This window comes from Eptatretus burgeri, chromosome 9 (assembly GCF_056783735.1).
Source record: "Eptatretus burgeri isolate ZD-2024b chromosome 9, Ebu_testis_v1, whole genome shotgun sequence".
NCBI lineage: Eukaryota > Metazoa > Chordata > Myxini > Myxiniformes > Myxinidae > Eptatretus > Eptatretus burgeri.
Genome location: NC_140969.1, coordinates 58721391 through 58744807, shown reverse-complemented (window position 1 = coordinate 58744807; position 23417 = coordinate 58721391). Strand labels below are relative to the sequence as shown.

The 23417-nt window shown below is 42.7% G+C and overlaps 1 protein-coding gene across 7 annotated transcripts in view; it reads left to right on the top strand.

The window, feature by feature from the left end:
* The window catches only part of LOC147020172 (phosphofurin acidic cluster sorting protein 2-like), a 339240-nt gene that overhangs the window by 188117 nt on the left and 127706 nt on the right, over positions 1-23417 (top strand). For all 7 annotated transcript variants that reach the window (XM_085895252.1, XM_085895256.1, XM_085895249.1 and 4 more), the window contains 3 exons: positions 5108-5201; positions 12054-12131; positions 18753-18868. In XM_085895252.1, coding sequence (XP_085751378.1) covers positions 5108-5201; positions 12054-12131; positions 18753-18868 — 288 coding nt within the window. The remainder of the gene's footprint in view (positions 1-5107; positions 5202-12053; positions 12132-18752; positions 18869-23417) is intronic.

Below are 23417 nucleotides of genomic sequence, written 5' to 3'. Positions count from 1 at the left end.
GCAGCCAGACCCGCCGCCAAGCCCAACCGCGCAGTCTGAAACCTGGCTCAGGCCAAGAGACCCGAGAGCCCATCGCACCTGAGCTGCAATGCATATAAAAGCCCGGAGATGCCATTGTTTGTGCCTTTATTTAATTTCAGCACACATTTTACAACCATAATGTGATAAGTGCCAGAATCTCTCAACTCAAGCCAAATCCCAAATTTCAAATTGTGGAATCGAACCCAGCAGCTGCCCCAACCGCAAAAAAGTGCCCATCCACCCAACCGGTACAATCCCCGACACTCCTGGCTCAAAACACAATACAAACACCATAGCACAATACCCATCCATCCATTGGGACCATACTCTGTGCAGAGTGTTGGTGCTGCCTAAGCCATCTCCTTGGCTATTGGACACAATCCTGGAGGGGGTCGCCACTCCGGCACAGGATACCAGCAAGCTGGCACTCATTTTGCCAACTTCGGAAGGATGACAGGCAGAGTCAATCCCACCTGGTATTAATTCAACAACCGAGTGGGATTTGAACTCAGGATCCGAGGATCCCAAGCCCACCAGCCTAACCATTAAGCCAACACCAGGCATCAGCACCTCCAGCAGACTTCATTTTTCTCTTTTTTTCCTTTGAATGAATCGAGGGGGGGGGAGGGGTAAGGCCATGGAAAGGTTATGGGTTAAAATACTCATCTATCTCCATGGGGTTCTTAAGGAAGGTGTTCTGACCCTACTCTTAGAGAACCTAGGAGGGAGCGGACCATTCCCGAGCCACAATTCTTAGAGAACCACCTCCAAACCACAACACAACCACCTGCAGGAACTTATCACAACCATCCATTTTTTATCACTTCATGAAAGTTGGAAGAGGGGTGAAAGAGGGAGGTGAGAGAGAGGAAGGAGGGATGGGGGAGCGTGGAGAAATGAAGAGATGGGGGAAGGAAGGGATGAATGGATGGATAGTTGGGGGGAGGGAAAGAATAGATGGAAATGGATTCACAGTAAGTTCCACGGTTTTTCATGAACACACAATACTCCAATCTCACAGATTGAACATGAGGTGTAAGGAATGAATAATGAATGAGTTCCCACCTGTTGTTCCTTCATCTGCCATTACATACCTTGCATCATCTGCAATGAGCTTGGGTTTTGGAAACTACTCTCCCCAAATAACCTCTAAGGTACTCCACAAGGGGGTACGTCACCGAGTGGTGCTCAGCATGCTCGCTCTGAGGTGAAGGTTACATTTTGAACATTTATCGGATTTAACTAAGACAACGGAGCACACGTTTTTACATGTACTTAATTTACATTATTACTGAAAATTGTCTTTCATGTCAATTTGTAATTTTATTTTCAGAAACGACAGCGACTTTAATAAAAAGTAATTTACACCACCGTCTCCTGTCTTGCCATGGTTTACAAACATCTGTTGATAAGGAACAGCAGGTTTGAGACCATACGTCGATAGATGTATTTTTAATTGAATTTAGCAGATTGCAGTGCGGGTACTTTTGCCGTATATTGCCATGGCTTGCAAACGAACATTACAAATGAATATCTCTCTGGAGAGCCTTTCAACAAAGTGAAAAATGAAAGTAAAACCTGAGGTTGAGGATTCAAATCTGATTTTTATTTCATTCCGTGGCAATACTCATTCTATATCGCCAATCTGAGATGTTGCTGCATTTAATTGAAGAAATGTTTATGCAAGTCTGGTATTACTGTAATGTGGCACAGAGCTGCTCGCTCTTTCTACACAAAGTTGTCTCCTTGAAGTTTGCTTTGCACCTGATGCAATACTATGTAAACGTACCTTGTGAAATCCATCCATGAAAATTATCATCATGGGACCAACTGCCCAACAAAGATCAATATCGATGATTATGATGAAGCAGCTTGTAGAGTGTTCACCAAGTGGCTTAAACGCTCAACAAAGCACTCCAACGAAACGGTTGAAGAGGAATGGTAGGCTTGGCAAGCGATTAGCGATTGCCCATCGGTCATTGTTGAACACCACCCGGAATGTCAAGCAATGTCTGAATTGGACAAATGAATGCTACTTCAGCAGTCAGAACTACTGCTGAGGTCAATACTGCCATTTAAATTCTGAAATTTGGCTCACGTGAAGCAATTCTAGAGGTTATCACATGCGGAAATTCAATATAGCCATGAACACTGGCATCTCCTGGCACTTGTAAGCATTGCCATGTATCCAGCGATTTGTATGTATGATGATGAGACATTCGATGATATGAGTGAGGAAAGTGAAAAGAAATTCAGGAGCATTTTATTAAGAAACCGTTGTGTTGAAGGGAAGTCAGAGTTTTCATGTCTTTGCTGCTTCCATTCTTGCTCTATTGATGTAAGACATGGACTGTGACAAAGGATCTGAGACCAAGACTTAACTCCTTCAGTATCAGGTCTCTTTGGAGAATCCTTGGTTTGTGTCAGACTTTGTGTCCAACGAGTGGTTGTTGAGAGACTCGGATGAGATTTGTTACCTGAATAGTCCGTGAGCGTCAGCTGCGGCTGTATGGGCATGTGGCTTGACTTCCTGACGCTGATCCTGCTCACCAGATTTTCTCAGCAAAGGAGCCTCGTGAGTAGAGAACGCCAACAGGATGACAGCGTGCCTCATGGTTGCAGCAGGTTGATCGGTATCTCATGGAGATTGGTATGGGCCAGACATCTGCTTGGGGGATGGCCTGATGGAGGCCTTTGGAATACCAAAGGAAAGTGAACCCAGCAACGTGCTGCTCTGGCGCATGCTCCCATACCTAACCCAACCTATATACGATCAGAGCAGAAACTCCACCATGAAGTCCAAGGAACCGTCCTCAGAACTGAGAGATATAATTTTATTGTTTGAGGTGGGGGAATCATCGCTGCTGGTAGGCGGTTCATGGGACAAAAGGTTTGCATTCAAAGTCGCTGAATGTATTTCCACAAAATGGAAGTACAAGACTATCCTTGAAAGATTTAAACTCATATGAGGCCTCCTACTTCTTGGAGTTGTAGGTCCTGTTGCACATTTTCTTGTCGAAAAATCCCATTTCATCAGCAGAGAACACCTGTTCAGGGGAATGGTCTTTTTCTGTTCTAAACCCCAGGAAATCGGGCTTGAATGAATGGTCCATATTGTTGACTCGTTCACATGATGCTCATGGCCCACTGACGCTACACTCATCCTGCCACGCAACTTGTCTAAAAATCACGATTTTCTCTGCTCATGTAAGCCTTGTGGGATTTCTTCACTCCACTACCGTTTGGATTTGGAGAAGCTTGACGTTTTGGTGCCATTCTGTAATTAAGGGTGCAATATGCAGCTCAATAACGTTGAGTTAAATAAATCTCCAAGCACAAACTTACTCGACTGTGCCGCTATGCAGACAAACAGCGTGGGAGGTGGAAGATGGTGGGAGATGTCTCCTCTGTGCATGACATGGTCACAGTGCCACATTCAAACCCACATATAATCAAGTTTTATGTGTGTTCGGGAAATAAGCATCGCATTTAATCCTATGGGTATAAACGAATCGCATTGTGAAGACTCACATTGGACTAGGGTTTACTGTAGTTCCTCGATCATGTACTGGACTGATTCAGAGTGAACCAATTGCTTAACCCCACTTTCCACTACACGTGCCAGAATATGGCATTAACACAACAACCATCTTTGTTCTGTTTTTTTATGTTACAAACTAAGAAAAGAGAAGTTTTTCCAATCTCCTATTTCCTCAGTAAGATTTTGAGGTGGAGCAGCCGGGTGAATGAAATTTCTACTAGTAATAGCTGGTCTGTTGCTGAGCAGACAGAATAAAGCACCCCAAATTAGCAATGCATTTTCGGAGTGTCAGTTTTTTATTTATTTGTATATTTTTCTTTTTTTGAAACAGTTTCATCTGTAATTATTCCCCTCCCCATACTTTCTTAAGACATGCAAAATTCCCTTTACATGTTAATATTGCTGGTTTCTCAGAGACACATTCCCTGCAGATGTTCAATTCTAGATCTTCTTAAATGGTGTTTTTGATCCGAATAGCCAAATATTGCTTCAGTTTATTAGCCTGTCATCCCGTCTGCTAGCATTAGTTGGTGGACGTTAAAGATACCACGGTGTCATTCGCGAAGAGTAGGGGAGTATTCGCTGGCACCACGACCAAGAAAATTCCAAAAGTCCTGCCCTAACTTCGCATTCCCTCTATCCCCAAAGTACTGAAGTGCAAAAGGGTCAGGTGCCCAAGGGAAGGAGGGAGGGGGTCATTACACCCTTAACTAGGCTTGCTGATTAGTTGTAGTAGTCGTAGTTATTAGCGTGTCACGATTTTACCTCAGCTATGTCACCAAGGACCCAGGGAAAGGTAATGAATGGAGTAGCACATTTGACACGAGGGCCAAGGAAGATAATTTGCTAAGAACCAAGATGCCCTCCAGCACAAGATTGTCAAGAGGGATAGATGAAGAGAAAGGATGCAAGATATATGAGGCACATACAGTGTGAGTTTCTGTGTTTTCTACAAATGGACAAGAGGCATGTCGGATTTTGTGTTTACTGCAAGATCGAGAGAGAGCACAGTTGATGACGACTGAACATATAATGTACATGATAGTGATAATTTGTTAACGGCATGACGTTGTTACACTCCCATCAGTAGTGACGTCACGCATTGTGTGAACTGCAAGCTCTTGGCCCAAGAGGCTTCCTGGGCAGGATTTTTGAGTTTGGGGACAAAAATCCATTGATCAGAGACATTGTAGACCAAAATCCCATTGATGGAGATGATGTATCACTGTGTTCATTTCTCCATTATATGTATCGGTCTAGAGAGAAATGTAGCAACCCATGTGTTGACAAGCATAAATATTTTATGCATTGTACATAATTTTGGTGAAATTCCTCCTCTATTTTTGTTTCCATATCAATAAATGTATTCATTGTGGCATCAAAAATGTTTTTCTTTTTTCCTGAGTTGTGTTGTTACGTTCTTCTGTTTCTTTTGCCACTGACAACGTTTTTGTTCTTGCATTGTGGACCGGTATTTGATGCAAAGTGGCATGCCTGTGAAACTACACTGTCTCATAATCCCTGCATCCTTACCCTTGTGTTTAGACCTTTCTTTGAAGGCACATCTCACTCAAGTTCTCAGACAGAACTCGGCAGTGTACATAGTTTGCGAAGCCAGCCCTTGGATACCACGAGCCCTGTGAGTCCTTATCTTATCCATCTGTCAAATTCTGCCTCTAATTGTATTGCTTGTCTCTCTGTCCCTTATTTTTGTCCCTATTTTTGAAATGAAAAGAACAGTGGAAAGTGAGGGGGAAATGCACCAACAGCAGGGTGGAGGGAGACTTGAATGAAGAAAGGATATGGGGAAGAATGAGAGCAAGGGGAGGGAGAGGAGTACATAGGCATATGGGGTGAACAAGCTGGATACAGGCACAAATTCTCAATCACAGAAGTGAAAGGGAAAAATTGGGAAGAAGCAGAAATATAGTTGTTGTTTTTTCTGGCACCACTGCCAACAGTTTTAATAAGTTTTTGAGAGTATTTGATGGTTAAATATATGTATAAAAAAGTCAAAAGATAAATATCAGTATCCACGACTTGTTTCCCATGCCGAAGCCAAAATGCAAATAGTGCTTCCACGCTGGATAGCCAAGCCCAGCCGTTGCTTGAACCATGCCAGATACTATCACTGCCAATTTCATTAATGATGTGGGACGTTGACTGGCCATAGACACCCGTTGTTTTGATGATGATAGGCTCGAATATGTAGGACTGACGAAAACCGGCGTATTTCTGGTGCTTCATGTTTTCTGCATCGGTAGCTGCCAATCCATCCATAATAGGTGTGTTGACGTGGGATTCTGCAAACGTGTCAATAAGTACAGTCATAAGTTAGACTTTTCCCATTCTTGTCGGGGACAATGCTTAAGCAATGAGGGTGTATACTTTCACCATGGTCTAAACCAAGGGGTTCCAAAACAGATTGCAATCCTGCCCCATGAAGGGCATGTTTGATTACATCATTCAGGGCAGTGTGGCTTTGTGAATGACTAAAACGGCATGACAGACCATGATGGCTGAGCGTATCCATCATTCTACCGCATAAACACTTATCACGCTCACAGATCATCGCTCCAACTCGCAGGGTGACCGTAACCCCCAGGGGCTCAAGGTCAAGCTGGGTTCCCACAGAGGAAACCGGGACTGTGGAGCCATCTCCCACTCTCCTTAGTCGCTGCAGCCAAAAGACTGGCTCTGGCAATCTGATCTGCCTCATCTATCAGACTGTCAAATGATACTCTTGTTGCCTCGACATCCCAATCTTTTTGGCTGAGCCGAGATAGACCTTCAGGTCCACAGGCACTCGCATAAATTGAGCTCCATGTCGACGCAGCCACTTCCAACTCCCCTGTTTGTGCCAAACCACTTACGCAGGACAGAACAGCATCATCAAGGGCCGGACAGCCAGTAATGAGAGGTGCAGCCAGAGACGGCAATGTTGTTAGCCTTCCTGAAACCCAGCCCACCTTCCTTAACTGGAAGCGTGGCTTGCGTCCAAGCAATATCATCAAAAGTGACAATGGAGATTTTGATAGCAGTTTTGTGGATGGTGCAGTCAAAAGCTACTAGCTGCACGCTATTCAGGTAGGAGGGGGCATACACAAGATATACAGGAGCTTTGGCAGGATATACAGAACTTTGCACATTGGAGGATGCCCAGTCGGCAGCTGGCTTTGGTGGTCAACTTAGAAATGTGGTTTGCCCAAGAAAGACCATGGCTGATATTGATGCCCAAAACTTTGATTGACTGCACTTCTTCAAGAAGATTGTTAAGAAAGTAGATGGAAGGGTTTTTCAGATTGTCTTTTTGGAGAGAGTGAGAGTGGAAGTGGGAGAATTGTCAGGATTGAAGGATGTATTCCAAGTGTTTGACCAGCTTGTGATTCTATCAATGTCTTCAGAGGGAAGAGGCTGCTCCCTGCCTATCTGAAGGATAAGTGATGTTCCAGCAGATGCTGAAATCATCAGCAAGGAGATAAAGAAGATTTTCCAGAGTCAGAAAGATTGATAATGAAGATTAGGAACAGATCTTGGCCAAAGGCACTGACTTGGAACACTTCTGCCTTGAAAGGGAGAGGAGAAGAGAGGATCATGTTGAGAGCCACACCTTGACAAGAATGGAGGAAGCCAGTAAGTCGTGTGTGGAATTGGTCTTTGTTGCCATAGTTAGAGAATTTGGAGAGCAAGGCGGAATGCCAGACAGTATTGAGTGCTTAAGATGTGTCCAGAGAGACTGCTTTGATCTCATGTCTAACATTGAAGGCCTCCATCCATTGTTGGGACAGCAGAAACAGCATGTACAAGGAAGAATTACCTGGTTTGAGATTTTAATATCATGTTTATGTTATGCGATGATGTATGACTTCGGTGAAATGATAGGGCGAACAGAGCAGAATGTTGACATATTTCTTAATTTTTTTCCGTCTATTATTGGCACAAGTCATCTTCTTTTTTATCAGCTGATTATTATACAATTTATACAAGTTATACTGATTATTGTACAAATTATTGTTGTACAAATTATCATGTGGTGGGCAATAAATGCTGTTGTTTTCACTTATTTTTGATATTGGAGGGAATACATTTCAAAAATACAAAATGTTTATAAAACGGTACAAAAAAGGAATAAAACCTGCCTTCAAAAAAGTGAATTACGATTAGGAATGTGATACTTTGTGAGTCAGATGAGGGTATTAAATAAGAATTTGATTAATTATGTTTATACTATGGTGGAAGTGATGTGAAGCAACATAATAAGGATATAAGATTATCTACTGCTGCTGCTTCTGTAGTCCCGTTCGCTATTACACCTAAGCATTGTCTGTAAATATCATGCCAGCAAAGCAAACATGAATGGGGGGGGGGGGGTGGGAAGGGGTTGGGGCGGGAGGGTGGGAAGGGAGGCAGGGGGGTGGGAGGAGGAGGAGGAGGAGGAGGTGGAGGCGGAGGTGGTATCCACACAAGTCGTTCATCCACCAAAGAAACAGAAGTAGGCAAAAGACACTGCTCTCTGGAAAATCAGCTCACAGAAGAATGATAACCAAAAACTGCCATCAATGGAAAAATGCTATTTTCGTGCATCTGAAGTGTTGCATGATCTCCATAGCCAATCACAGACCCCCAAAGGAGAGACAGCTGCATCCACAGAAATTACTTGGAAATTCTTATTTGTAGATCAACAGTATATTGTTTTTTCATAGAATGGGATAAAGTGAAAACTTTTGTGATGATTCGATCTTGTAATTCTTGGCTTTTTAATTTTGAGTGTTGTTTCCCTTTTAGTTATGAGTGTAGATAATTGGCCAAATGGCAGCTACTCTTAAAGTGATGGCAAAAGGGAAAGCAACGCTGAAGTGAAACTGAATTTGATTCTTTATTTGCTTTATGACTGCTTTGATTAGAGATTATCAGTTGGTTTGAATGTTTAAGCTCATCTCATTTCTTAACTAGAAGGGCATTCTGTAGAGCGCATACCTCCGCCCCATAATGCCTGATCCACGAGAACATATCGGGCAAAATACATTGTTGAAATATCAAGCTGTATATCGTTTTTGGTCCTATCTCTCAATGGTGAAGAATCACTTTAAAAATTCCAGTATTTTTTGTTGTTGTTGTTTTTATTTTTATTTATACTTTTTTTTGTAGTTTTTGTAATTTTTTTTTTCATCCCCTCAGGGGAGGGGGCATGGGCTTGGCTAAAAACACACCAACCACACAACCCCCCCTTGACGAGACCCCCACCAACAGCACTCTGTACACATACACACAATCACCCATCAATGCTCAAACCACCGAAAAGTCTTATCAACATCCCCATACCCCTCGAGCTCCATAACTTCCAGGTACCTATCTAATTCAAATTTAAACTTATCTACTTTTTCTGCTGCCACTACCTTTCCAAAGAGGCCATTCCATGCATTAACTACTCTCTGAGTGAAAGTTCCCCGCCTTACTACCGTCTTAACGCTCCTCTTCTTTACTTTCAGGCTATGGCCCCTGGTTCTATCACTGTCTACTCTTTTGAATAATTCATCTGCACTTATTTTATATACACCTTTCATTATCTTAAACATCTCTATCATATCTCCTCGTAAACGCCTTCTTTCTAGTGAATAAATCCCTGTCTCCTTCAGCCGCTCCTCATAGCTGAGTATAGCTTGGCCCAGAATCACTCTAGTAGCCCTGCGCTGAACCCTCTCTGTGGCATCCATGTCCTTCCAGAACTGTGGTGACCAGAACTGCACACAATATTCTAAATGTGGCCTCACTAAATTCCTGTACAATGTTAACACCACCTCTTTTGATTTAAAAATGATCCCCCTCCAAATCCAACCTAAAACCCCATTTGCTTTACCTGTAGCTGCCTGGAATTATGCTGCCTGCTTACCTCCCATATCTATTACCACCCCCAGATCCTTCTTCTGTGTGACATGCTCCAAAATTACCCCTTGCATCCTGTAATCTCTATTTTCATTGTTCTTTCCCATCCCCAAACACCTTACACTTGCTCAGGTTAAATTTCATCTGCCAATATTTTGCCCAATCTATGCAAGTATCAGTACTTTCCTGAATCTGATCACCACCCCCTCTGCCTTCCACTTTACCTCCAAGCTTTGTGTCATCTGCAAATTTGGAAAGCTTACTCTTTACCCCATTATCCAAATCGTTGATGTAAATATTGAATAGTAATGGTCCGAATACTGATCCCTGAGGTACCCCGCTACTTACGTCCTCCCAGCAAGACATCCTCCCACTCACAGCCACTCTTTGCTTCCTACCACTAAGCCAGTTTGCAATCCAATTAGCTACCTCACCAGCCACTCCACAAGCCCTCACCTTGGTGAACAACCTCCAATGTGGTACCTTATCAAATGCCTTCTTAAAGTCTCGATATACTATTGATTTAAAAGGTTACAAAATAAGTGTAATAGGTTTCACCTGTATATTCATCCATTGGGACCATACGCTGTGCAGAGCGTTGGTGCTGCCTAAGCAGTCTCCTTGGCCATTGGGCACAATCCTGGACGGGTCGCCACTCCGACGCAGTATACCAGCATGCTGGCACTCATTTTGCCGACCTCGGAAGGATGGCAGGCCAAGTTAACCTCACCTGGTTTTCATTCAACAGCTGAGCGGGATTTTAACTCGGGACCCTCGGATCCCAAGCTCACCACCCAAACCATTAGGCCAACACCAGGCATACCTGTATATGGTCAGTGGTTTAACTTAAAATTTTATCTCCTTCACTTATATAAGGAGTTTTTAGGTGCAACTCACTAGCTCAACCAACAAGGCAAACATGAAGAAGAAGCAGAAGAAGCAGCTTTCAAAATAAGTCAGACATAAAGTGGTGGAGAAGAACGGTTCAGGAGAGGGTTATAAGAAGATTTCAGTCACTCATTATCACTGAGTCCGGTGAAATCTGTTATTAAGAAGTGGAAGATGTATCATACCACCCAGACTCTACCCAGATCAGATCAGGTCATGCATCAAACACAGTGGCCAGGCAAGTAGGAAACTGGTTCGGGATGTCACTGTAAATCCAACAATGACTGAAAAATCTGCAAGGCTCCATGTCTGAGATGGGGGTCAGTATTCATCAATCAACAATATCCCATTCCCTTCACAAAGCTGGCCTTTATGAACAGGTGACGAGAGAAGCCATTATTGAAAAAGATGGTATGGAGTTTGCAAAAAGCATCTTAATTATACTGCAGGCATGTGGAGAAACGTTTTTTGGTCAGAGGAGACAAATTTAACCTTTTGGTCCAAATTCAAAGCATTATGTCTGGCACAAACCTAACACTGCATCTCATGCAGTCAGCAACATCCATACTGTCAAGCATGGTGGTGGCAGCATCATGTTATGGGGCTGCTTTTCATCAGCAGTGACTGGCAAACTTGTCAGGATCGAAGGGTTAATGGATGGTGCAAAGTACAGGATAATCCTCGATGAAAACCTGCTTGAGTTGGCCATGAATCCGAAACTGGGTACGAGATTCACATTTCAGCAGGACAATTATCCAAAGCACAAAGCTAAAGCCACACTGGAGTGGCTGAATAAGAAGAAGATAAATGTTCTTGACTGGCCCAGCCAAAGTTCTGACTTGAACCCAATTTTGAACATTTAAGGCAAGACCTGAAGATTGCAGTCCATCAACGATCACCATCAAACTTGGCAGAACTAGAGCAATTTTCACATGAAGAATAGGCAAAGATGTCACCATCTCACTGTGCAAAGCTGGTCGAGACCTTCCCTAAAAAACTCATAGCAGTCATTGCTGCAAAAGGTGCTTCCACCTTGAACTGACCTAAGGGGCTGAATACTTTTGCCACCCATGAATTTTGATTTGTACTTTTTTTTTTTTACAGGTATTCCTGACATGTGACCACCTTCAACTATAACAGTGTTTAGTTTGATCTTTCCAGTTATGAACAAAAAAATTAATTAGTAAAAATAGTTTCTCCATTATTTGAAATTCATCTAAATGTGGCATTATCGGTCGGGTGAATACTTTTGCAGACCACTGTATGTTCTCGAGATTGTTTTATTCCATGGAGGCAGCTGGGTTAATGTGTGTTTGACTTGCATTGCATGAAGTAAAATGGCTCAGAGTTTCGACTGGGGAAACCGATTACGAAATGGTTCGGCAAACGGCCAGAAAGAAAAATGGATTAGGGAAGGCTGTTAAATGGATGCAGTTTGGTGAAAGTTTTGCCTCTGTAGCAATTGCAGTTCCAAATAGATCAACAGCAGGCCCTGTTCTAAAGGCAACCTCAAACTAAGATATTAACCTATCAAAGCACACAATTGTTATGGAACTTTTTGAATTTGAATTTTTTTAAACGTGTGCGTTTTGTACTTTATTGTACTTGAATTGTGCCTTTCAAGAGAATGTTCTTACTGCCATTTTATGAGACAGGTGGTCTATTCTTTAATTTTTCAGGGTACTAAGATGGTTGCTGCCATCCTCCCTTTGCCCTCTAGGATGATCACATGGAGAGAGATCGCCTGCTTGGCAACAAGATGCAGCTAGGTGAACCTATCACTGAAAACGCCTTTATGGTAAGTTGCATGCAAGTGTTTTGATGCTACACTGCAACTCTTAATGGGCAACATATTGCTCTAATTTATTTTCAAAGTGAATTATCTTGATATTTTCAAAGTGAATTATCTTGTTTTGTTATTTTGCTGGAAACTATTCCTCCTACGGATTTACATTTACCAGCTGTTGTGGGAAGATCCGATAAATCCCATAATTCAAATTTGTGGTTTGTAAGTGTTGCACATACACTATTTATCACCACTTGTTGGTGTGCTGACGATGTGAATGCCGTGTGGAATTCATTTCATTTTAAGAATGGTTTCTAAGGATATTGGGTTGCTTTGTATGCAGGTTGCTTGTGAAGCAGGATTTTAATATTATTTGACATTGACATTGCAGAATAACATTCTCCATTAGGGATAACAAACTTTTTGTCATGCCTTGTTTTTCAAAAGTGAATAGTTTGATGCGGGGGGGGGGGGGGGGGGGGGGAGGGGTCCATGAAATTTTTCATAATTTATTTCAGATCATGCACCTCTCACTCTCACTCTCACTCTCACTCTCACTCTACTCACACTACTCACACTACTCACACTACTCACACTACTCACACTACTCACTCTACTCGCTCTACTCACACCTCTCACTCTCTCACTCTCTCACTCTCTCACTCTCTCACTCTCTCACTCTCTCACTCTCTCACTCTCTCACTCTCACACCACACACTCTCTCACTCTCTCACTCTCACACCACACACTCTCTCACTCTCTCACTCTCTCACTCACACCACACACTCTCACTCTCTCACTCACACACACTCTCTCACTCTCTCACTCACACACACTCTCTCACTCTCACTCACACACACTCTCTCACTCTCACTCACACACACACACTCTCTCACTTTCTCTCTCTCACTCACACACTCTCTCACTCTCTCACTCTCTCACTCACACACACTCTCTCACTCTCTCACTCACACACACTCTCTCACTCTCTCACTCACACACACTCTCTCACTCTCTCACTCACACACACTCTCTCACTCTCTCACTCTCTCACTCTCTCACTCTCTCACTCTCTCACTCACACACACTCTCACACTCTCTCACTCTCTCACTCTCTCACTCACATACACTCTCTCACTCACACACACTCTCTCACTCTCTCACTCACACACACTCTCTCACTCACACACACTCTCTCACTCACACACACTCTCTCACTCACACACACTCTCTCACTCTCTCACTCACACACACTCTCTCACTCTCTCACCCTCTCACTCTCTCACTCTCTCACTCTCTCACTCTCTCACTCTCTCACTCTCTCACTCTCTCACTCTCTCACTCTCTCACTCTCTCACTCACACACACTCTCTCACTCACACACACTCTCTCACTCACACACAATCTCTCACTCACACACACTCTCTCACTCACACACACTCTCTCACTCTCTCACTCTCTCACTCTCTCACTCTCTCACTCTCTCACTCTCTCACTCACACACACTCTCTCACTCACACACACTCTCTCACTCACACACACTCTCTCACTCTCTCTCTCTCTCACACACACACACTCTCTTCGGTATATAAGCTTCGATGGCCGTCAGCTCATGGAATTTCAGCTTTCTACGTTACCTGGAAGGTACCAAACTTTCATGGCAGCGAATCAGTGGTTAGAATGAGCTGTATATATTGTTGTGGTGCCGGGTTCGGTGGCGAGGACAACCGCTCGACGGAGCAGTCGGGCCGTTTCCCACCGAACACCGGAATTAAAAGGTCGTCACCCCGGATAACTCCGGAGTCGACAGTTCACTTAAAGGACCGTAGTCGCCAATATTTTGATGGCGTGAGGCAAGGTCCACTTGTTTATTCCAATTTACCTAAGTACTCGCTCCATCTAGCTACTGAGGAAGCCACACCCTCGTCCGACTCTGTCTGAGCCGAGTCGCATGTACCGACTCGGGTCCGGCGTAATCGAGCGGGAGTTACCAGAGCTGTGCCGGTCCCAATGGCAACTTACGGTACAGACGGCCTCACTATTTCTCAAGCCCGCACCGTGCTGGGTCAATGGAAGGAAGCACAGACAACGAGCTGGTACATTTAACAATTAGGTTTTATTTTACATTAATGAGGGAGATATAGAGCAGACTTAATCACGGATATGCAATGTACAATAAGCACTTAACAATTCTACTTAACAGACTGGCACCACACACACACACACACACACACACACACACACACACACACACACACACACACACACACACACACACACACACACACACACACACACACACACACACACACACACATACACACACATACACACACATACACACATACACACATACACACATACACACATACACACATACACACACACACATACACACACACACACATACACACACATACACATACACACACATACACACACATACACACACATACACACACATACACACACATACACACACATACACACATACACACATACACACATACACACAAAGAAATGGGGCCGGTTGGCCCTTTATTCGGCCCTTCAGCCCAGGAGGATAGGCGAGCTGGAGTGTCAGAGTCTGGCCGGGTACCTGTCCGTCTTGTGCGGTTTCTTCGAGATGAGCAAACCAGCAAGCACAGGACCATGGAACCACCAAAAAGAACCCCCGAACCAGACACTCCACCAACGAAGTGAGGACCCCTGGAAAAGACTGCAGACCAAGACCGCAGACGACGACTGCAGATCAGAGGACCAAAGGGCAAAGAGCAAAAAGCCCAGAATACGACGACAACTGACGCACACCAAAAGCAATGGTGACCCCTGTCTCCTCTGACAATTCCAGCCCAACTCCAGCGAACACTCAGGGGAGCCCAGCGATTCTTAACCCTCCCCCGGATGGGGTGGGGTGACCGGTCCCCTGAGGTAATCTTTGCTCTGATTGGACAGGGTTTCATGGGGTGATACCTGTCCCCCTCTGATTGGACAGGGGGAAAACCCTGCCTTTCTGGGGTCGAGTCGGAGCTCTGAGGTGATGAGCCTCCTGATTGGACAGGGTTTCGTGGGGTGATGTGCTGGCCATCCATGATTGGACAGGGGGGATGAGCCTCCTTTCCTGGGCGGAGTCGGTGTTCTGAGGTGAGGAAACCTCCGCCACGTCCGTGGTCGAACGCACGTGGGCAATGGCGTCGATGGTGCGAAGAAGGGAAGGATTGATTTGTTTGGGAGGAAGATTTAAAGATGTAAAAAACCTGACTATAAAAGAAACCCGCAGCGCACACATGAAATTAACCCATTAGACAGAAGGACGGGACCCTAACTATGAACACGTACTTATTGAAATAACTAAACTTTGGGACTGCTGACTGTCTGTGTGCAAGAGGCTTCCAAATCTGTCACAATATTAGATGCATATGCAGTAAACCCTCCAATATTTTGTGTTTCGTCCAATCGTGGGCAAACTATTATGTTCTGATTCCATTATCGTGGGATTTCATTTCGACCATTCGCGGTTGATGAGCTGAGATGAGTCATCGTTTATGTCCATTCCATGCGTGTACAATCACCTAGATCTCATTATGAGCCTTTTGTTGTCGCGTGGGCACCGTTTTTAATGGTGCCTAAATGTAGAGTGATGGACAAAGTTAGTAGTGCCAAAAGGCAGAGAAAGGTGATGACATTGAGTGAAAGGATCGAGTTGTTAGATCGTTACCCGGAAGGTACCGAACTTTCATGTCAGCGAATCAGTGGTTAGAATGAGCTGTATATATTAGATACATATGCAGTTCTGTTTTTGCAGTTATGCGTTATGTGGCGTCTGTGGGCTGCTATTACAGGATCAACAGGATCCAGCCGATTAGTGGTATAAAAAACATAAACTTTTCAGCCTGGTGGAGGTATGCACTCCACTGAGTGCCATGTTGGTTTATTCTTTGTTTTGCTTTGGAACGTCTGTTCATCTGAACACGATGCAAACAAACAATTAGTGAATGTGGGGGGGAAAAAAATGTTTTGGGTGACTTCTCCTCAAGCTTAATGTACTTTATTGTTGCTCCAAAATAGATACAATTACAAATGTATTCACTTCAAAGCCATTGAAACAGGCTTTCTGTTTCACAGCATCAACTGTGTCCTTTTGGTTCATGAAAAAATATTTTCACGAAAAAAATAAGTGACCACTATATTCGTTATTGTTGTCTGTCTCTGTCTGTCTGTGTGTCTGTCTGTTGGGTAGTCGATCTCGTCGGAAAAAAAAATTCCAAATTTTTTTTTTTTTTTGAGATTTGTTCTACCCTTATTATCAGTATTTAAAATGGTGATTTCAGTTAATACAAATGGCGATTTCGATGAAACTTGGTTGGTAGGTTCATACCATGACCAACTTGTGTGCAAATGAGAACCGTTGCTATGGACACCACCATTGCCTAGCAACGGGACTTTGAAATTTTTGAAAAATCATAAAAAATTTATTTTTTCGAAAATCAAAAATCGGGCCACGAGCGACTGTGGGCAGTACATTCAGCCATATTGTCAAAAATTTTCAGCCGGATCCTATGAAAACTGTCGGCGAAGATAGACTTTGAATGAACCTTGGTCGAAAACAATAAAAAAAACGAAGTTCGTTCTATCTCAGAGACTATGAGTCAGATATAAATGAAACTGGTATGGTAGGTGCATGGTATGTCCTAGTTATGTGTGAGAAAGAACCGTTGCTATGAACCCCTCCGTTGCCTAGAAACGGCCGAAAAACCTCCAAATGTGGGGGTATTTTAACGAAAAAATCTGCAGCATTAACCCTTGAAGATAGAATCATGAATTTTCTTGTGCTTAATCCTCAGGTCATTCCCCCATCGAACGGGACCATCGTGGCAGGTTCTATTGGGTAGTCGACTACCCATGTCCGCCTACCGGCTTGTCTGTCTGTCTGTCCCGAGCATAGCTCCGTGGGTTTTGATCCGATCCTGATAAAATTTTGGTGGGAGGTTTACATCATGTTCTAGTTGTGTTTTCCTGAGAATGGTCGTGGTGTGCCCATTATGGGCGGAGCCACGCCCAAAAAAACATGTTTTTAGGGTGTAGCCGATTTCAATTTGCATCTTCTCCGAGGGGGTTTGGCGAAACTGACAGGTTTCGGTATTTGGTTAGCCCAATGGCACCTGCATAGCCCCACAGAGCTCGATTTTTCATTTTCGTCCCAAGGTCAAGGCCACAAGGTCACGAACTTAGAAAATTGCGAATTTTGTTTTTAGGGGGTAACCGATTTCAATTTTCATCTTCTCCTAGGGGGTTTGTCGAATCTGGCAGGGGTTTCGGTATTTGGTTAGCCCAATGGCACCTGCAGCTCCACGGATCTCAATTTTTCATTTTCCTCCCAAGATAAAGGTCACAAGGTCACGAACTTAGAAAATTGCAAATTTTGACAGAAAAATCCATCTTCTCCGAGGGGTTTGTCGAATCTTGCAGGGGTTTCGGTATTTCGTTAACCCAATGGCACCTGCATAGCCCCACGGAGCTCGATTTTTTTTTTTTCATTTTCGTCCCAAGGTCAAGGTCACAAGGTCACAAACTTAGAAAATTTTGAATTTTGACATAAAAATCATACGACCGCCCAAACTTTGAGAGCTAGGATGACAATATTTTTATGCATAATCTTGAGGTCATTCCCCACCTAAAGTCTTGAAACCATTTTGCTCTATCTCGAACACCTTGCCCGTGGCGCCCCCTTCAAGTTTGTTTTCACGCTGATTTCATCAAAGTATGGATAATCCGAGGAGTGTGAAATGCCATATAGCCTATATGACGTTATATTGTTCCTGGAATGTTCCAGAGGAAGTTTTGCACCAAAGGTCATAATCCTTGACCTTTGACCTTTAAAGTTCACAAAGGTCATATTTTCAAAGTTGTGGGAATCAAACCGGGTTTTCGACCTTCTATGACGAACTAACTCCAATAAGCTATAACACGTATCCTGGTTCCTTATTTTAATGTCCACAACATTGTTTTGTGACCTTTAAAGGTTATGCAAAGGTCAAAATTTTTAAAGTTTTTGAACGAAACCGGGTTTTCGACGTTTTGCAGCTAATAACCTGTCACTCGTACCACATCATGTTGATCATTTTTATAACTTGGTCAAACATTATCACATTGTCTCATCCTTGACTTCTGAAATGATCTACATTGTCAAATACCGCTCGTGAACCATCGTCGTCTTCAGACTTGTCATTTTAATATTTTTTTTTCTCATTACCAACTGCACATATGTTATTTGGATAAATTGATACCCTTTAATCTTGTGATAGAGCTCATTTATACCTTTGAAAAGTTGACCTGCCGTGCACGTTTTTATGACATGAATTTGTTGAAGAAACTGCTGTTCATAATATGTATTATTCTTGATTATTAAATGCCAGATATCAGTTTTTAAAGGTGTGTGTGTATGTGTGTGTGTGTGTGTGTGTGTGTGTGTGTGTGTGTGTGTGTGTGTATGTGTGTGTGTGTGTGTGTGTGTGTGTGTGTGTGTGTGTGTGTGTGTGTGTGTGTGTGTGTGTGTGTGTGGTTATTGTAATGAGAGGCCACATTTTCTTCATATCGATCGTATAGGTGAATTTGGCTTTTTGTCTTTGTCAGGAGCTTGAGGAATCTGGAGTAATGGATGTCGGACATTCCTGGGAACCGATTACTGAGAAAGTGCCACCGGTAGCCAAAATAAGCAAGACAGAGTCTCTCATCATCTCCTCACCCAGGTGATCACACTTTTCCTTCAGAATTGCTTTTCAAGCAAAGTATTATAAGGATTTATACAATGGTTGGTGATTGTGCAAGTAGGTTTTAAACCTGCTATAACATCCAAAGATTAATGTGTTCTTGATGATTTTCCATTTCAAAAAGAAGGTACTTCAAATGAAATAAAGCCAGAATGGCTCCAATTTTTTAACTCCAAGACTGGTTAATACTTTCAAGTGTTAATTAGAAAAACAAATGAGTTGATACTTTATAGAATGGTGGTTAAAATGGACATGTCTCAGCAAATTTCAGAGAGGAAATGTTAGAAGTCAGAAATTCCGTTGGTGTGGTCAAGGGCATATTAGTCCAGGCACCCTGTGGATATTCCCGAAACAAATTACAATAGTTTTTGGACATTATTTTTCCAAGTCCTTGTACATCTGGGAGATTCATATTGAAAATCTACCAAAATAAAAATCGTGGAACATATTTTTAGGGAGACAGTTTTTAGCTGTACCCCCTTAAATTCCAGAAATTGTATCGGGTGAAAATACAAAATAACAGAAATACATCCAAATGCTTTCAAAATGAGTTATAAATGTTATGGATGAATCATATAGTCATATTAAATGTCACTATTTGTCCAGTTTATACAAACAACAAGAGTTCAGTAGAGTGCAAACCGTGTCCCGTCCAAAAACGCGGATCGATTTTTACCTCAATACCGATGTACTTGTATTGTTGTCATGTAAAGCACAAAATAGGCCAATGTACTCCTATTTATGTTATAATATGATCTACATACAAATATCCATGACCATGATTCTTAAAAATGTGAAGCTCTGCAAGTTTTACACTGTGTGAGATTAGTTTAGTAATGACTTATTGATGATTTTTTTTTGCAGAAAGTCTGAAGTGAAACATCAAGATGGATGACTGTAATTTGCCAAAAAACAGTGTCAGGTGGAGAGCGAACTGTTACATTAACACAAAAGGGATGTGATGGTATCCTGAAAGCCAGCGAAGCCAGAGGCAAAAATATAACAGTCGCAGCTGGCCAGTCTGTCCATGTGAAGTGCAGAAGTGACTATACCAACCCTAGATCAATCCTGTATCACAATAAACGTAAACTTTCTGGTGAACAGGATCATCATCTTCAGCACACACTTAGATCGAAAGAGACTACATTCAGTTATGACAAGGATTGTGTATTGTGTGGTTGTCCAGATGTATACAAAGGCAAGAAATCAGAACATAAACTTATTCCTGTTAGAACAATGGATTTCCAGAACAAAATACTGAAGGCATGTGATCAGTTCAAGGGAGAATGGGCTGACATTGTAAGAAGTAGGGTGCTTTTTGTTCAAGACCTACCTGCTGCAGATGCAGTATATCACAACATTTGTAGTGTTAACTTTAGAACAGGGAAACAAGTGCCAATCGTTTTTCAGCAAGCCATAGAGTAGAGAGCTGCAAAATGAAAGAAAATCAGTGGAAGTTGCAGACCCAAGGACTCGAAAAAATCCGAAGCTTTTCAAGCAGTAGTAGAGTATCTTGAAAACAATGATGACGAGCAGGTGACCATCAACGATTTGATAAGCAAGATGAAAGCCGTACAGCTTTCCACATATGAAATCTGAACTAAAAAAACATTTCAGCGACAGAATAACCATCACAGAGATCAATGGCAAACAAAATGTAGTAATATTTCACACCACCGCTTCCAACATCCTACATAATTTTCATTAACAAACGATGCAAGACAAAAAGGATGAGAAGATCCACATAATTGAAGCAGCAGCTAAGTTCATAAAACAGGACATAAAAGACCTTAATCAGACCAGGAACACCTATCTCACTGCCGCTGAAATATCAACAGAAACAGCACTGGAGTTCGTGCCACCATCCTTGCAGCAGTTGTTGAACACAATATTCTGTGGAAAAGATCGAATCACCAAAATTGCTTCAATAGGACAAGCGATCATGCAGGCAACGCGGCTTCGTATCCTTCCGGCATCATTGCAAATTGGTTTGGGTGTTCAAATGCACCACCACTTCCAATCAAAATTTTTGGTGGATTCTTTATATCACCATTGGTTTTCCTGCTCTTACAGTGAAGTGAAGAAGTACGAAAGAAGTTCTTCAGTTGCACATGGCACAGAGAATCAAAACTTCAGTGCAAACAATTTTATACAATATTCTGCTGACAATGTTGACCACAATGTGAGAAGTATTGACGGCAAGGGTACGTTCTACAGTATGGGAATTATTGCTATGGTGACACCCGAGACAAAATCATCAAAACCATTCCAAGAGTGAAAGTCACATCTGGTGATATTGCTTCTGTTGGACGGATAAATGTTCAGCACTTCTTCTCAGAAAGAGATAGCCTCTAGTCTCTCCTCTACCAGCCAATAACAAACCCAAATGCGAAAGAACCATGTGCAGATGTAGATCTTCTTTGAAAGTCATCGCTGCTGCTGAAAGTCCCAAGACCCCAGTGGTCTGGGTTCATGCAGCTCATCCACAAAGGAGAATATCCTGGTGTGTCGTCGGTCATGTTTCTCCCCATGATTGATTTGGATCCAAACGATCTCACCTGCATTTATTCCACATTAAAATTCATATCTTCCCATGCAAGTCAGTACCAAGCATACCCAGTGGTGACATTTGATCAACCGTTATGGCGGAAGGCACACATAATGGTAGAGAATCTTCCTGAATTGCACCAACTGTCATTCGTTTGGGAGGCTTCCATACAAAAATGAGCTTCCTGGGATCCATTGGCCACCTGATGAGTGGATCAGGCCTTCAGGAGCTGTTGGAAGTAGTGTATGCTGACAATACAGTGGTACATATGTTCTCGGGAAAGGCAGTCAGCCGTGCAGTCTGCCTCCAACATCAGCTGCAGCTAAATATCACAGCCTCAGAGTGTATCAACAGGTTCAAGTGTGGTTCGGCCATGGTGACCAAGTACCTCCAGATCAATGGGGCTGGAAAGTGAGTGAAGGGAAACTGGCCCCAATTTTGACCGACAATACACCAGCACCACAAAAGTTACTGAAAGTGATACGGTGTAATTGTGAAACAGGTTTGAGATGTATCTGCCGAAAAAATGGATTGGATTGTTCCATGGCCTGCAGTGAATGTCGTGGGGTGTGTGCAAGCACTTCACTGTCGGCTGACACAGACTCGGAGGAAGACCCAACAGAGCGTTAATTTGAGTTTTAGATGGCCGTGGCCTCCCGATGTTTCACAACAGATTCAGCTTCAATTGTGATTGTTTAACCCTGGTGTATACAGATGTACTTGTGTAAAACTATGTTATATAATGTACTATTTAAAGTTACATAAATTTTATAAACGCGAGACTTCAATATGTGAAATGTTGTTACCGGTACGTACTGTGGCCAGCCGCCCACGGAGCCCAGTCACCGCCAATTTTACGAATGTGTAATCATTCTGACCCATATCAAGTATTTCTATAGGTTTAGATTATGTTTTTAACTTCCAATGCAAATATCTGATGCTCCTGTCGTATATTAAACTATTGTTTATCAGACTGAAACACATTTTTGTTATTTTTCTTTTTCGACACATTCAAATTTTTGAATTTTACGGGTGGGGGTAAGTTTTTTTCTCAAAAAAAAAATGTTCCACTGAATAGATTTTGGTAGATTTTTAATAGGACAGTCCCAGGTACATTAGGAAACATCAAAAACAGGTTTGAAAACTATTGTAATTTGTTTTGGGTTACCACCTTTTTCAGCACAGGGTGCCCGGACTATATAGAGTGCAAGATGAAGCTGACATTTGGGGGTGGTGAGTGAATTCCATAGTACTTCATGTTATCTGGATTTCATCATTGCAAAACATCTGCCTTGACCGATACAGTTGTATTGACCAAGAATAATCTGTACAGCATACATAAATGTATCTATGAATACATGGATTTCTTTCACTGGTAGAAGTGATAAAAGACGTTATCTTTTTCATTCTGACATATACATTCAGTGTACAAAACATTAGGAACACCTGCTCTTTTCATGAAATAGACTGATTAGGTGAAACTATGATGCTTTATTGATTGTACCTGTTAAATCCACTTCACTGAGTGCAGATGAAGGGGATGAGACAGGTTGAAGAAGGATTTTTAAGCTTTGAGACATGGATTGTCGATGTGTGCCATTCCGAGGTTGAATGGACAAGACAAAATATTTCAGTGCCTTTGAACGGGGTATGGCAGTAGGTTCCAGGTGCACCAGTTTGTGTGTGTCAAGTACTGCAATGCTGCTGGGTTTTTCCACGCTCAACAGTTTCCCGTGTGTTTCAAGAATGGTCCACCACCCAAAGGACATCCAGCCAATGGCAGGCTGCAGTGGTTGAAAATGGCTCATTGATGAAAGAGGCCAAAGTAGGCCGACTCAAATTGTGCAGAGCAACAGACGGGCTTCAGTTCGTCAACTGACAGACCATTACAACATTGGTGCGGAAAGACCCATAAAAGAATGCACAATTCGTCGTACCTTGGCACGAATGGGGTATGGCAGCAGCCGACCGTACAGAGTT